The 13,821-nt window shown below is 44.1% G+C and overlaps 1 protein-coding gene across 3 annotated transcripts in view; it reads right to left on the bottom strand.

Annotated features, from left to right (window-relative positions):
- UTRN (utrophin) overlaps positions 1-13,821 on the bottom strand; it is a 521,915-nt gene that overhangs the window by 361,632 nt on the left and 146,462 nt on the right. For all 3 annotated transcript variants that reach the window (XM_061624044.1, XM_061624041.1, XM_061624043.1), the window contains exons 27-29: positions 7,180-7,359; positions 5,626-5,760; positions 1,883-2,032 (exon numbers count right to left, since the gene is read on the bottom strand). In XM_061624044.1, coding sequence (XP_061480028.1) covers positions 1,883-2,032; positions 5,626-5,760; positions 7,180-7,359 — 465 coding nt within the window. The remainder of the gene's footprint in view (positions 1-1,882; positions 2,033-5,625; positions 5,761-7,179; positions 7,360-13,821) is intronic.

Genomic DNA, 13,821 nt, shown 5'->3' with positions numbered 1-13,821 from the left:
TAGCCTAAGGGTCAACACAAACGTCATGGAGTATTTCTCACTCAAAAACTGAGGGTAAGTGGTTCTTTTAAAATCACTTGACAATATCAGTCATCAGAACAGATTGTGAATGATTAGAGTAAACCACTATGTAATGAAAATGTAATTAGAACTGCAAGATGCTGCAAAGGGAATCACTTGCTCAAAAGAATGGCTCTGGTAAAGTTATGGCTTTACCAAGACAGTATAAATTCATTGTATAACAGTTCAGCTAGTGGTTGAGTCAAGTATTCCCAGGAGTAGAATTCCACTTACTGGCTACTGCCACTGGAGCAGGGGGCAGGGAGGTGAGGTGACCTGGAACAGTGCGAAAGGTGGCGCCTGGGCTGCACGGGGAAGAGGGAAATGGCAAAATCACCCCTTCCCTCCCTCCAGTGGGAAGCTTCCCTTAGTCCCTTCTGTGAGTAGATGGCACCTCTCCCACCACCCACCCCAACTAGGGGAAGGGCACTTTAGAATCAACCCCAGTGGAGTGGCTCCATTGCTGTCTTGACTTCCCAACTCTGTGGGCAGCTGCAGCTGACTGAGAAGGAGAGGGGAGGGTGGAGCAAGCAAGGCATAGAGAACTCTGTGTCGCGTGTGGCATGCAGCAGCAGAGCCAATCTCTCTCTCTCAGGCAGCAGCAGTGACCCACAGTGTTTGGAAGCCGGGAGAGCAACAGGGCCCCGCCCACACTGCCCCACCAACTGCTACTGTCCAACCCTGTTACACATTTCAGATCACAACATACACAAAGTATCATAACATAACATAACATAACAACATAAGAAGAGCCTGCTGGATCAGGCCAGTGCCCCATCTAATTCAGCATCCTGTTCTCACAGTGGCCAACCAGATACCTATGAGAAGCCCGCAAGTGGGCTATGAGTGCAAGAGCATTCTCTCCTCCTGCAACTGGTACTCAGAAGCATCCTGCCTTTGGCCATGCAGGCAGAGCAGAGCCATCATGACTACTAGCCATTGACAGCCTTCTCCACCATGTATGTGTCTAATCCTCTTTTTGTTGGTGGCCATCATTGCCTCTTGTGAGAACACATTCCATAGTTTAATTATGCATTGTGTAAAGAAGTACTTTCTTTTGTCTGTCTTGAATCTTCCAACATTCAGCTTCATTGGATGTCCACATTGGATGTGTTACAAGACAGAGAGAAAAGCATTTCTTTGCTCACTTTCTCCATGCCATGCATAATTTTGTACACTTGTCTAAAGATCTTTAAAACAAAAGATTTCTGATAGTATCGTGCTAATCCCAAAAATGAATTAGAATCACCAATCCAGATTTTAATCTATTGTTTATGATTTTCAAAACATACCTAGCTAGTCCTTAATACACTTCAAATAATATTCTGTTTATAGACAGATTTTCACCCATTACTCACAAAGGTTTATGGGAGCATTCTCACAATATTTTATTCCTTGTTTTGGATCAGCTATCTTAGTTACAATGACAGAAACAATAGTTTACAATTGCCTCTCCAAGCTCTTGCTGTTTTTAGAAGCATAGAAGAGATCCATTAATAGCAACCCTGTTATCATTTGCTCTGGCCTGCACAATGGATTGTGACCCACCCAGCTGAATACAGCCAACCAGCCTGAACGCTGGAGAATCAGGGACTCAGTAAGGCACCCATTTTTGCTGTGTACCTGAAAACAGTCAAACACCTGGAAGGCCACAATAGAAGGTTTGTGCACTGTTTGGCTTGGTGGTTGCAAGTCGGTCTTGATACTGGGCACTAATGATTTCTGTCAGCTAGTGATGGCTATTTCAAGCTTCGTTATATACTGAGGACAATGACAGTAGTGAAAACAAATGATTCACCTTACTAAATGTTCAAATTCTTACCACATGGCTTAACTCTTCATAGCGGGTATTGAAAGCTTCCAATTTTTCACTGATGATTTCATCAAGGATCCCTCCATCAATCAATGTTTGGCCAAGTTCCCGAATTTGAGTCCGATTATCAGTTGGATGGCGTAGAACAGATTCCAGTGACTAACAAGAATTATGTTATTCATTTTTAAAAATCACAGCAATGCATCACAGAAACAATGCAACATAAAACTAACAACGAAAGCACATGGAAACCAAGTATTTTAACCTGCCTGCAGAACACCAAAAAGGAAGGAGTCAGTGCATAGCTCATGGAAGTGCACTAAATAGCTCGACAATGACAACTGAGAAGACCCTGCTTCTTGTTGAAGCTAACCTGTCCTCAGCTTTGTTGGGATCTGAAACAGATCCTCAGCTGATCTCAAGCTATGGGAAGTTTCATCCTGAAACCTTCAGGACACAGACTATATAAGACAAAGCTAGCACGCTGAATTGAGTCCAGAAGCATACTGGTTGTTTGAGCACCATTTGAACATCATGCTGACTCACACCTGACAACACTAGTTAATCTGTACTGTGTTAGGCTGCAGAACTAGCAACTATACCAAAGCCTAAGAACACAGTAAAGCAGCCATGATGGATCAAAACAAATGAGATTTACAACTCTGTGTCATATCTGTGCAAGCAGCATGAAAGTTTGTGTTAGACTTCACTAACTGCTATGCAAGAGAGACCTTGGCATCCTGAATAATGATAAGATTAGAAGGAATTTGGAAACATCTAGCTGTCAGTATAATGTTACCTACATGAAGAATACAATATCCATGAAGTAAAAACAATGGGGAAATCATAACTTTGTTTTGGAAAATGAAACCACAACTTTTGTTATGGAAAGCAAGTGCTGGAGTATGTCAAAGGTGACTTAAATGAAGAGCAGCTAAAGAAGCAGGAGTCTCAGTTACGCTGTTTCCCCTCCCAGATTGATTATAGTCTACGTTTTATGTGGGACTACCCACATAAGTAATTAAAGTAATGGAAAAGATGGAAAAGTCCATCTACCAGTCCAATTTCTGATCAATATTAAAAGTGTATAAGAGAATCATTTTTTGCTCCTGTTTTGCTCCTGGATGCTACCTGCTGTTTATACAACTGTTTCACATCCTTTCATCCAGCTGAAGGCCACACGATCCTGTCCTACCACCCTGGATTGGTAACTATGAATTTTATTCCAACCTGCTAATATGCTATAGAACTGAGAAATCCTGTTTCACAATTAGATGGGATGGAGAAAGTTAGGATGAGTCTGTATTAATTCCTTTATTTGATTACTTTGTCAATGCAACTATGATTAAGCAATTTATACCATATTCCTTTAAGTTGCTCTACTTGCTTTACATTTGATAAAATGTAATTTGCTTTACTTGATTTTCTTCAAAATTTATAATACCATTAACCTTTGTACATCAATAAACTGATTAGTTTCAGTTACAATCTTGAGTGTGTGGCTTTTATCACTGGTTGTCTCATTAGGTTGCTGCTAAGAAAATTCAAGCCCTGACTGGGGGGTACCCAATTAGAATTGGTGCACTGGCCTGGAATTGGATCCTCAAATTAACACTAGTCAGGCGACTGCACCGGTTGCGGTTTCTGCACCATCTTTATGGCCAGGCACACAGAGTGTGGTGCAACTGTCTAATAGATGTCACTGAAGCATGAATGACAGTGGTCAGGTCAATATCCTCCAGCTGGGAAAAGGAGCTCCAGATAGGAATATAGGAAGCTTCCTTATACTGCATCAGAACATTGGTTCATCTAGCTCAGTATTATCTACTCAAACTGTAAAGGCGGCGTTTGATTCAATTCCCCGGGACATTCTATGGTCAAAACTATCCAAAACTTCAATAGACAAAAGACTCCTGTTTTTGATATTCCAGTTACATCAACAAACCTCTTTACGAATTCGCTGTGGAAATAAGGGAGGGCTATCCAATCGTATCCCTACGAATATAGGGGTAAGACAAGGTTGCGTACTTGCTCCGCTTCTTTTTAATTTGTTTTTAAATGATCTGAAAGAATGTTGCCTTTCTTATAACTTTCATTCCCCTAAGATTGCAGATGAGAGATGTCCTCTTTTACTTTACGCTGATGACGCCGTGATTCTCTCACTATCAAAAGTCGGCTTAAAGCGCACCTTAAGGGCTTTTGTCTTATTGTACCAAGAATCATTTAAGCATCAACTTCGATAAAACGAAAATTTTAGTTTTTTCTAAGCGAGTAACTTCCCCGATCTGGATAGTGAATAATCACCCCATAGAACAAGTTAATTATTATAAATACCTGGGAATAAATTTCCACTTTTCACTGAATTGGTCCTTCCACTTAAAAATAATGATAAGACGAATAAAGAACTCTCTAAATAGCCTGATCCAATTTTTCTACTTTAAAGGAGGACAATTTATCCCTGCCATCATACAGGTATTTAAAAATAAACTTATTCCACAAATTTTGTACGGAGTCCCAATTTGGATACATTCCTGGGCTTCCCAAATTGAAACTATCCTTTCCTCCTTCCTTAGACGTTTGTTAGGTGTCCCCAGATGCGTGCCTGCGGCGGCACTGAGATTAGAATGAGGATTCCTGTCAATGGAATGACAGGCTTGGCTGACAACTGTTAAATACTGGGTCAAAATCTCAACTGACTCTTCATCTGGCCTGGCATCCCTGCTCTGGAATGATAATTGGCCCTCCAAATGGAACCTCAAATTGGAAGCGAAATTACTACAAATGGGTCTCTCGAGAGATTATTTAATATCCTATTCACCAAAGGTCACACTAGCAATGTTACGATCAAGAATCAAGGATATTGATTATCAGACATCAATTTCCCTAGCATCTAAAAGATGCTCCCCATTATACTTGAATATTAATCTTCCCCCAGAAATGATAAGTACGTATTTAGATCATCTTACGACTCCCAAATTCTGTTTAGCTTTTTCTAAAGCAAGATTCAATTCCCTACACTCCGCAATTTTGGAAGGGAGATTTAAGGGGATCCCCTATGAACAGCGCATATGCCCATGTGGCTCAGATATAGAAACCCTTTCTCATAGTCTTTTCTATTGCCCTATGTATGCTCAACTCCATTCTAAATATCTTAAGGAACTACTGTTAAAGATCTCCAACAAGTCCTCTGAAGCGTCTGTTGCCTATTTACTCTCGGGCTTTGATAAACAAACTACCTTCCAAGTTGCTAAGTTCATTTATGCAGCCCAGCAGAAACGAATTGTTTACTCTCATATCTAATTTGTGCTTCTAAAGTGTATTCCTATGCTATCTTTTTTGGGTCTAAGACTGTAAATAAAGATTGATTGATCTACTCAAACTGGCTGAAGGCTGTCCCAGCCCTACCTGGAGAGGCCGGGTATTGAACTTGGGACCTTCTGCATGCAAGGCAGATGTTCCACCACTGAACTATGGTACACTTGTATATCTGCCCATAATTAATGCAGTTACTGAGATTTGAAGCATTTTAGAAGACTAACCACAAAATACACCTGTATGATTAAATAAAACCAAATATACAATAGTCTTACTAATATAAAGACTAACATGAACCATTTATTCATTACCAGTGCAGCAATTATATCTTGAAATGTAGCAGAAAAATATTTGTTCGAATGAATAAATTAAAAGTCCATGTGCATTTGCTGTGTTTTCCCTGAGCTTACATGAATTTGATGGAGTGCCTACTATACCTCAAGGGATTCATTGACAGCATCCACTTTCTCTGGCAAGTTTTCAGTACTTTTTATCCTTTGCTCCAAAGTATTCAGCCAGGCTATTTCTAGGTCCAGATAATGGAGCAGCTCAATCCAGCAAGACCACACTTCCTGAAGGTGAGGGGGTTTCAGAAAAAAAACAACTAATTAATTTTCAGAGAAAAATCCCTGCTCAACCTAGTGAGGCACATATTTTTCAAGTTTCAATTTGTACTCTGATAGAGTTGGTAATCAACCAGCAAACCATTCATTAACTTCTGCATATACTCCACAATTATTTTTAAGGAGACACCTAAAAATCACTCTACAGTATGGTCTGTTCAATCTCCTCAGCTATTCCATCACTTGCTGCACCTCCTGTGCCTACCTTCCCATTGGAAAGTGTGACATCTATGAGACAGAGTAAAGGATCTTGCTCTATACCCATTTCTGCATCATTCTTGCCTCTCAACACCAAATGATGTGACTGTCTTTTCAACATTTCATAATGGGTTCCTATTTGTCCATTGTGGCTTGCTTTAAATGATTCTTTGTCAGCTTAACAAATGAAGACACGAAGAAACATTTTGCCCATGCACATAGTCCCTTTGTTCTTCCTTTGGAGCTAGATATGATTAAACCAGAAAATCTCTAAGCATAGTTTCCAGTTTCATCCAAACCAGAACATAATGTATGTTCTCTTTTGAACACACCAGGATCTTAAACCAGTTAGTTTAAGATCCTGGCTTGTTCCAATACTGGTAACCATAGTTTTTTAGTTTGGGTGAAACAGGAAACAATGGTTAGAAATCCCCTAGTTTAATTATGGCTCAAGAGAAGAGACTGTATGCCTGTGTAAAATGTTTCTTCATATATCCACTTGTTAAAGTGAGGTAAAATTTTCCAAAACAAGCCAATATCTCCTAGTTATTACTACTGGAGCATGTACAGAGCAGAAGCATTATCTGAAATGCTTGGCAGATGCACACATGGTCACCTGTGATCCCAAATACCATATAATTAGAAATTATGATCACATTAAATATAATTTTCATGTCTAATTTTTTAGCTTTTCAGTGACATACTAGCATTTCCTGTTGCCCAATATGCCACAGACACATGAAACATTTCTGCCAAATATTGGAGCCGTTGGTGTGAATTTATTTTGTCCTCTATAAAAGGCTGACAGTACAAACAGTAGTCTTACTGTCTAAAAATCAGCATTAGGAGACAGCTTTGAAACTGACAAGAGCAAATGAAGAGGTTTCTGAATTTGTATTTATTATAACCACAGAAAAACTTCACTTACCATGAAACTGATGAAGATATATAAAGTGTTGCTTAAGCTGCTGGTCAGAAAAGCCCCAGGGAGAATCCGTAGAACCCTACATACCTTAAAGTCTGGATAGTTTACAAAGCTATCTGAATGCACGTTTTAAACAAAAACGACACCACTGGAGTAAGTTTTCCTAGTTTAGCATTGGGAAAACTGCATTCTCTCTGGCTCTTTCCCATGCGTGTCAGAGGAAGAGGTCAGATTTTGGACCATACCTCCAAAGTGTGGCATTTCCCCCGGATCCTGTTGCATAATAGCTGGTAATTCTCCAATACAAGGTTAAGCTCAGTTGTTAAATCCTGACCACCAGATGGCAGTTTAGCAGCTAACATCCTGATGCTGTCTTTCAGGATTTTCACCCGTACTTCCTTCTGCAGTACATCCTCTTTTGCTCTCTGCTCAAACAAAATGATTGCAGATGAAGTGATTATGGACAAAAACAATTACAGAGTCTTAGCCTTCAGTATATAAATGGAAATAAATGGAAATTCTTACCATGAATCTCTCTTCCCAGGGGTTCCTGGAGGGCATTCAGATTCTCGGGATGGCGCCTCCCCCTGGCACGACAGGCAGGGTCCTATCTTCTAATTACCTCACCCAGGGGGAGGAGCCATCCCCTCCTCCAGACCGACAGGAAGGGCAAGGACGGCCCCTCGACCCTCAGTGGAAAAACTCTGTGTGTCCAAGCTCATTAAAAGAAAAAAAAACGCCATGGAACTAGGCAGAGAAAAATGACAGAATGTTAGTAAAAAGATAGATTCGATAATGCCATGAAATCCCCAGGGAGGTCCTAACTACCTCCCCCACATGTGGGCACTGGCAGAAGCCACTATGAACTAGCGTGAGTAGACTAATGGCACCAGAATGAAGAGGTGGGGGAATGCCCTCCAGGAACCCCTGGGAAGAGAAATTCACGGTAAGAATTTCCATTTATTCCCCAGTGGTTCCTGGAGGGCATTCAGATTCTCGGAATGTACCAGAGCCCAATGACCTCCTGGTCAGGATTCCGGGTACCAACAAGTCATGCACAAACTACCCTTGCAACACCCTCCTCCTGAAGGCTGCGTCTGCCAAAGCCCAGGAATCAATTTTATAGCGTTTGGAGAATGTATGCAGTGAGGCCCATATGGCTGCTCTATGTCCTCAATTGGGAAACTCCCCTTAAAGGCAGCGGAAGTAGAAGTCCCCTCAATGAATGGGCTGTGAATCCGTCCCCCCGCCCCCGTGGCGATTTCCCCAGAGTCTTGTAGGCCTGAACAATTGCCTCCTTGAGCCACCTGGAGATGGAAGAAGATAAAACCTTCCTTCCCCTGGTAACCCCGCCAAAGGAAATGAACAGAGCTTCTGTTTTCCTGAACCCAGAAGTCCTATCTAAGTAAAAACGGAGGGCTCTGTGTACATCCAGAGAATGCCAGGCCCTTTCCTTGGAAGAAGTGGGATTAGGACAAAATGATGGGAGAACCACCTCCTGCACCCTATGAAAAATGGAGATAACCTTAGGAATAAAAGATGGATCTGGCCTCAGAACAACTTTGTCCTGATGAAAAATACATAGGTGTTGATCGGATGACAGGGCTCCCAGTTCTGAGACCTGCACGCTGATGTGATAGCCACTAAAAAAACTATCTTGAGTGTCAGGAACTTCTCCTTGTACATAGCCAGTAGCTCAAAAGGGTGCCCCATCAAGGTGGAGAGTACTCAGTTCAGGTTCCATGTAGGAAGCCTATGAATCACTGGAGGATTCCTCTGCCCCACACCTCTGAGGAAAAATCAACACAAGGGATGCGTGGATAAGGGAGGAGCCCCTTGCAACCCAAGATACTGCTAATGGCAGCCGCTTGCTGTTTCAAAGTATTAGAGCTGAGCCTTTGACCAACCCCGCCTGTAAGAAACCCAGTATGTCCACCACTTTCCTAGAAGCATTGGCTCTACACCACTCCATGAACGTTTTCCATGTGGAGCCATACGTTTTATATGTGGAAGCCTTCCTAGAGACCAGAAGAGCATCTAGAACCACCCCCAAAAGCCCCAACTCCTCTAGGCAACTCCACTCAGCCTCCACGCAGTCAAGCGAAAGAGCTCTGGATGTGGATGAAGAACTGGCCCCTGCCTCAGCAGGTCTGGTCTGATAAGATGACGCCATGGTTCCTGAACAGACAGGTGGAGAAGCTCCAGAAACCAGGGTCTCCTTGGCCAATACGGTGCTACTAAGATCACCTCGGCCTGCAACTGTCGGATGCGACTTACAGTCTGTAACTGTAGAGGAAAGGGAGGAAAGGCATAAAGTAACTCCCTTGGCCAAACTGTTATCAGAGCATCCCATCCCTGCACCTCCGGATGCTGAAAACGTGAGAAGAACTTTGTGAGTTGGGAGTTCTGGTATGTTGCAAAAAGATCCACTTGTGGGACCCCGAAACATCTGATGATCTGGTGGAATACTTGGAGGTGAAATTGCCACTCCGCCTCCAGGACCAATGTCCTGCTTAGCCAGTCTGCTGTCACGTTTTGTATTCCAGCTACGTGTTCCGCCTTCAGTGACCAGAGGTGAGACTCTGCCCATTGGAACAGAAGGCGAGCTTCCTTCGCCAGGGCCCTCAACTTCGTTCCTCCTTGATAGTTGATGTATGCCTTTGTTGCCACATTGTCGGTCCACACCAGGACATGGGCCCCTATGACATGTGGAGCAAACTTCAGTAGCGCCGGTCTCACTGCTCAGAGCTCCAGCCACTTGATGCTCTTGCCTAGTTCCCTGGCCTTCCACACACCCTGTGCCACGTGTAACCCCAGGTGCACCCCTCAGCCATAAAAGCTGGCATCTGTCATGAGTACCTTCCTTGCCAGCGTCTCCAGGCTCACTCCCCTGAGTAGCCTCTGAGGAGACTGCCACCACCTCAGTTCTTGGAGCAGAGACGAGCTGATTGGAACCTGCGTCCTGCAGGATTGAGCAATTTGGTCCTGGAAGGGTGTGAGTGCTTGCAGCAGGGGTCGAGAATGAAAATGGGCCCAGCTCACTAGGACCAAGATACCAGCAGGATTCTCAAGTTTTGCCAGTTCCATCAGCTCCACTACCCTGGATGAGGTTACCTTTAATGTGAGCTCCTGGGTCTTGGCCACCCGCTCCTGAGTGAGCCTCATGCAGTATTGGACTGAGTCTATTTGCACCCCCAGATAGGTAATGTTCTGTGTGGACTCCAAGGCGCTCTTTTCGAAGTTCATCACAAAGCCGTGGCTGGTAAGGCAGGACAGAGTGGTCTGAACGACCCTCCTGTACTGGTCCATCGAAGGGGCCCGGACAAGAATATCATCCAGATACTGGTAAACCCGCACCCCCAGGGTCCTCAGATGAAGCATTAGTGCCGCTAGGACCTTGGTGAAAACCCTGGGGGTGGAAGTCAGCCCGAATGGAAGAGACCTGTATTGGTAATGCTTGTTGACATAACAGAAATAAAGGAATTTTCTGTGCTCCTGTTGTATTGGAATATGGAGATATGCCTACGACAGGTCTATAGAGGCCATCCAATCGCCTCCGTTGATGGCCTCTGAGATGGATTGCAAGGTTTCCATTTTGAATTTATTGTAGGCCATTCTCCAGTTGAGCCATTTGAAGTCTAAAATAGCCCTTGTCTGTCCATTCTTTTTCAAGACAAGAAAGAATATTGAGTAGACTCCCCTGTTCCTTTCCCGAGCTGGTACTGGTTCCACTGCGCTGATGTCCAGTAGATGTTGTATGGTGATGAGGAAGGCCCTGTGTTTGTCTGACTTAGTCGACTTTGGGGTCCTGATGAATTTCTCTCTGGGGTGCCTTGAAAATTCCAAGAAGTACCCTGAAGAAACTGTTGCCAGGACCCAGCAATCGGACGTTGTAGTGGTCCAGACTGTCTTGAAGCCAAGCAGGCATCCCCCTATGGCTCCCTGGGGAGCCAACGACTTAGCATCAGGATGACTGTCCCTTCTTTGCTCCCTCCTAGAACTTAGATTGGGAGGGATGACGTGGTGAAGGGGATCTTGACTGGTTGGAACTTGTGTATATATCTTGTCTCCCCCACTGGGCCTTGTATCTTGATGACGTGCTTTGGCGATGGAAAGGCTTTGAGCTCTGAAAGGACTGAATCTGTTTAGACTTACGTTCATCCTTCTTTGCCCCTTGCAGCGCCTTCTGCTTGTCATTAGTTTCAACAAGAACCTTTTCCAGTGGTTCCCCAAAAAGCTTGGCCCCCCCAAAGGGGGAGTTGGCCAGACACCCCTGGGATCCTAGGTCCACGTCCCAATGATGGAACCACAGATTACGTCTCGCCACTGTGCTGGAGGCCATTGCCCTGGCATTAAGCATCATAGCGTCCCGTGTGGCATCCACTTGGAAGGCTGCTGCCAGAGAAATCTTCTTCAGACCATCTTTGATGCTCTTGGGAACGTCCTCTCTGCTGGCCAGCTCATCCGCCCACATCATGTTTGCTCTGGTGAACACTGATGCAGCCACTGAAGCTCTGAGGTTAGGTTGCTCTTCAGGTAATTCCAGGATTCGCCTAGTTTTGGCAAGAATTGCAGGAAAAACCTCTGCTGGGATGCCTCTTCCACTTGGGGGAGGGGATTCCAATTCCTCCTCAGATAATTCCCCTTCCTCCCTGTCTGATGAGGATGAGAAGTGCCCCAAACCTGGTATAAGCCCCAAGGCAGTGGCGGCTTTATTACTAAATCTCCTTTTGGCCCCATGTCTCCCCTTCTGACTTTGGGAAGAATGGGCCCTCTTACGCCTATGCTTGCCCTTCTGGTTCCTCCTGTAAACTGGTGAGGAAGAAGAGGTAGATGAAATGGATATGGAGGAGAGAGATGAGGAGGAAGGTGTGGGAGAGGGCGACTTTGTCTGCCTCTTCTTTTTGCGCCCCTTGTGGGGGTCATGCCTTCTCTTTTGAAGAGTGGGGAACTGGGAAGTGCAGGGTCTGGGGCTGGTTCCTGACTGAGCAGTCCCAGTCCGCCTAACCTCTTTTGCCACGACCCCTCGGACCCAACTGAGAAACTTTGGGAAATCTTCCTCCCCTGGAATGGAGGGAGAGGGGGGTGAAGCGCTACTTACCCCCTCCCTCCAGTGCTCCCGTCGCTCTCAAGGCCTGCTCCGAGTGGTGAGAGATGGTGACTGCTCTTCCTCAATCTCGCTAGTTTGCACGTGTTCACACTCTTCCAGGGGGCTGCTAGCCATCACGGGTGAACTTTACCAGGCCCTCCAATCCTATGGTGGGGGTAGGAGAGGCCTGAAATGGTGTAGGGGCTGAGCACAGCTTTTCCTGCCTTTCTGCTTTCCTGCCTTTCCTGCTACTCTTTGCAACAAAGCCAGAGCATGTGTCCTCTCACCACTGCCCTCCTACACGCAGTCATACCTCCCTTAGATTTAAGGAGAGGCCGCGAATCGCCAAAGACCAGCTGCTGCCACCACCTCCATGCCTCTTCTTTTAGGTGAGAAGGCGCGAGCCATGCCGCCGGCTAACTTCCTCGTGGCAGGCTCTGAGGCCCCCTAATTGTTCTCACACTCCCCGTCCTTATCTAAAGAGTTTGGGGAGGGAAGAGGGAAAGTCTAAGAGAAAAGATAAGAGGATTAGCCAGAACCAAGAAGAGGAAAGAGAGGTGAGGAATCTAACAAAAGAAGACAGGCTGGCTCTTAAGGAGGGAGGGCCGGTCTGGGGGACATGATGGCTCTTCCCCCTGGGTGAGGTAATTAGAAGATAGGGGCCTGCCTGTCGCACCGAGGGGAGGCACCATCCCGAAAATCTGAATGCCCTCCAGGAACCACTGGGGAATCTCTACTTATAATAAGATCATTCCAATTTTACAATATTTTATTAAAGAGGTGAGCAGGAATGAACCCTCACTTGAAAGTCTGTTGTATTATTTATCAGATTTGTAGCTGCCATTCTGCTAAGGAGCTCAAGATGGCTTACACTGTGATGTTTGTTACATTGGGATACTTATCCGAAGGCTAGGTTATTGCTAAGTAGCTATTTCAGCACAATTCCCTCCAGTCTTGGGCAATATTTTAGCCATTATACCAAGTGGATCTAGAGTTTTTATTGACGTGCAGAGTTCTTCAAACTCTGCCACTTCACTGTCAAACATTATCTACAACCAAAAGAGCCATACTCTAAAAATGTCTGTGCTAAAAGCTGAAATTTATTTTTAAAAGTCCAAGTTCATCATGATGTCAAATTACATGATTTCTAACTCAACAAAAATCTTGTGGCACCTTAAATAACAAATTTGCTATGTTATAAGGTTTCATGGACTAGAGTCCATTTCAAAGGCTTCTCTAGTAGCATGCACCATTCACCTCAGAAAAATATGCAAAGACATGTTTTTGGACATGATCTGTCTTTGATAGTCAAACTATTAAGGTTTCAATTCATTAATATTTATTTATTTATTTATTGTACTTATATACCTATTCACTAAAACATTGTTATGACTGCAGAAAATGAAAATACAGAACAGAAAAATCCTTTACGTTCATAATATTTTAAAGCAATTCAAATGAAATATTTTCCATATGGGAAGCCACATGAAGGAAGTTTGTTAGGGTTGTCCTCCCAGCTCATATTTTATTTCCAGTTCTCTCACAGTGCTAAATTACCACCACAACAGTGCAATTAAAAAAATATCTGACAGAAACTAAATCAAGACACAAGTGGAATTAAACTGGGTGACCGCAGCAGTGGTGGTGATGCTGATGGTAGTAAAGGGAGAAGGCATCTATCCACAGTCAATGCTATGTCCCGTCATAGTTTCAGAGTGCAAACTTCACTCATCAAATCTGCTAACTCTGTATTCAGCTTGGCATTCTGGAAACTTATGGTTTCAATGCCTGCCTGTCC

This window comes from Rhineura floridana, chromosome 4 (genome assembly GCF_030035675.1).
Source record: "Rhineura floridana isolate rRhiFlo1 chromosome 4, rRhiFlo1.hap2, whole genome shotgun sequence".
NCBI lineage: Eukaryota > Metazoa > Chordata > Lepidosauria > Squamata > Rhineuridae > Rhineura > Rhineura floridana.
Note: the sequence above shows the minus strand (reverse complement) of the source record. Positions and strands in the feature narration are given on the sequence as shown.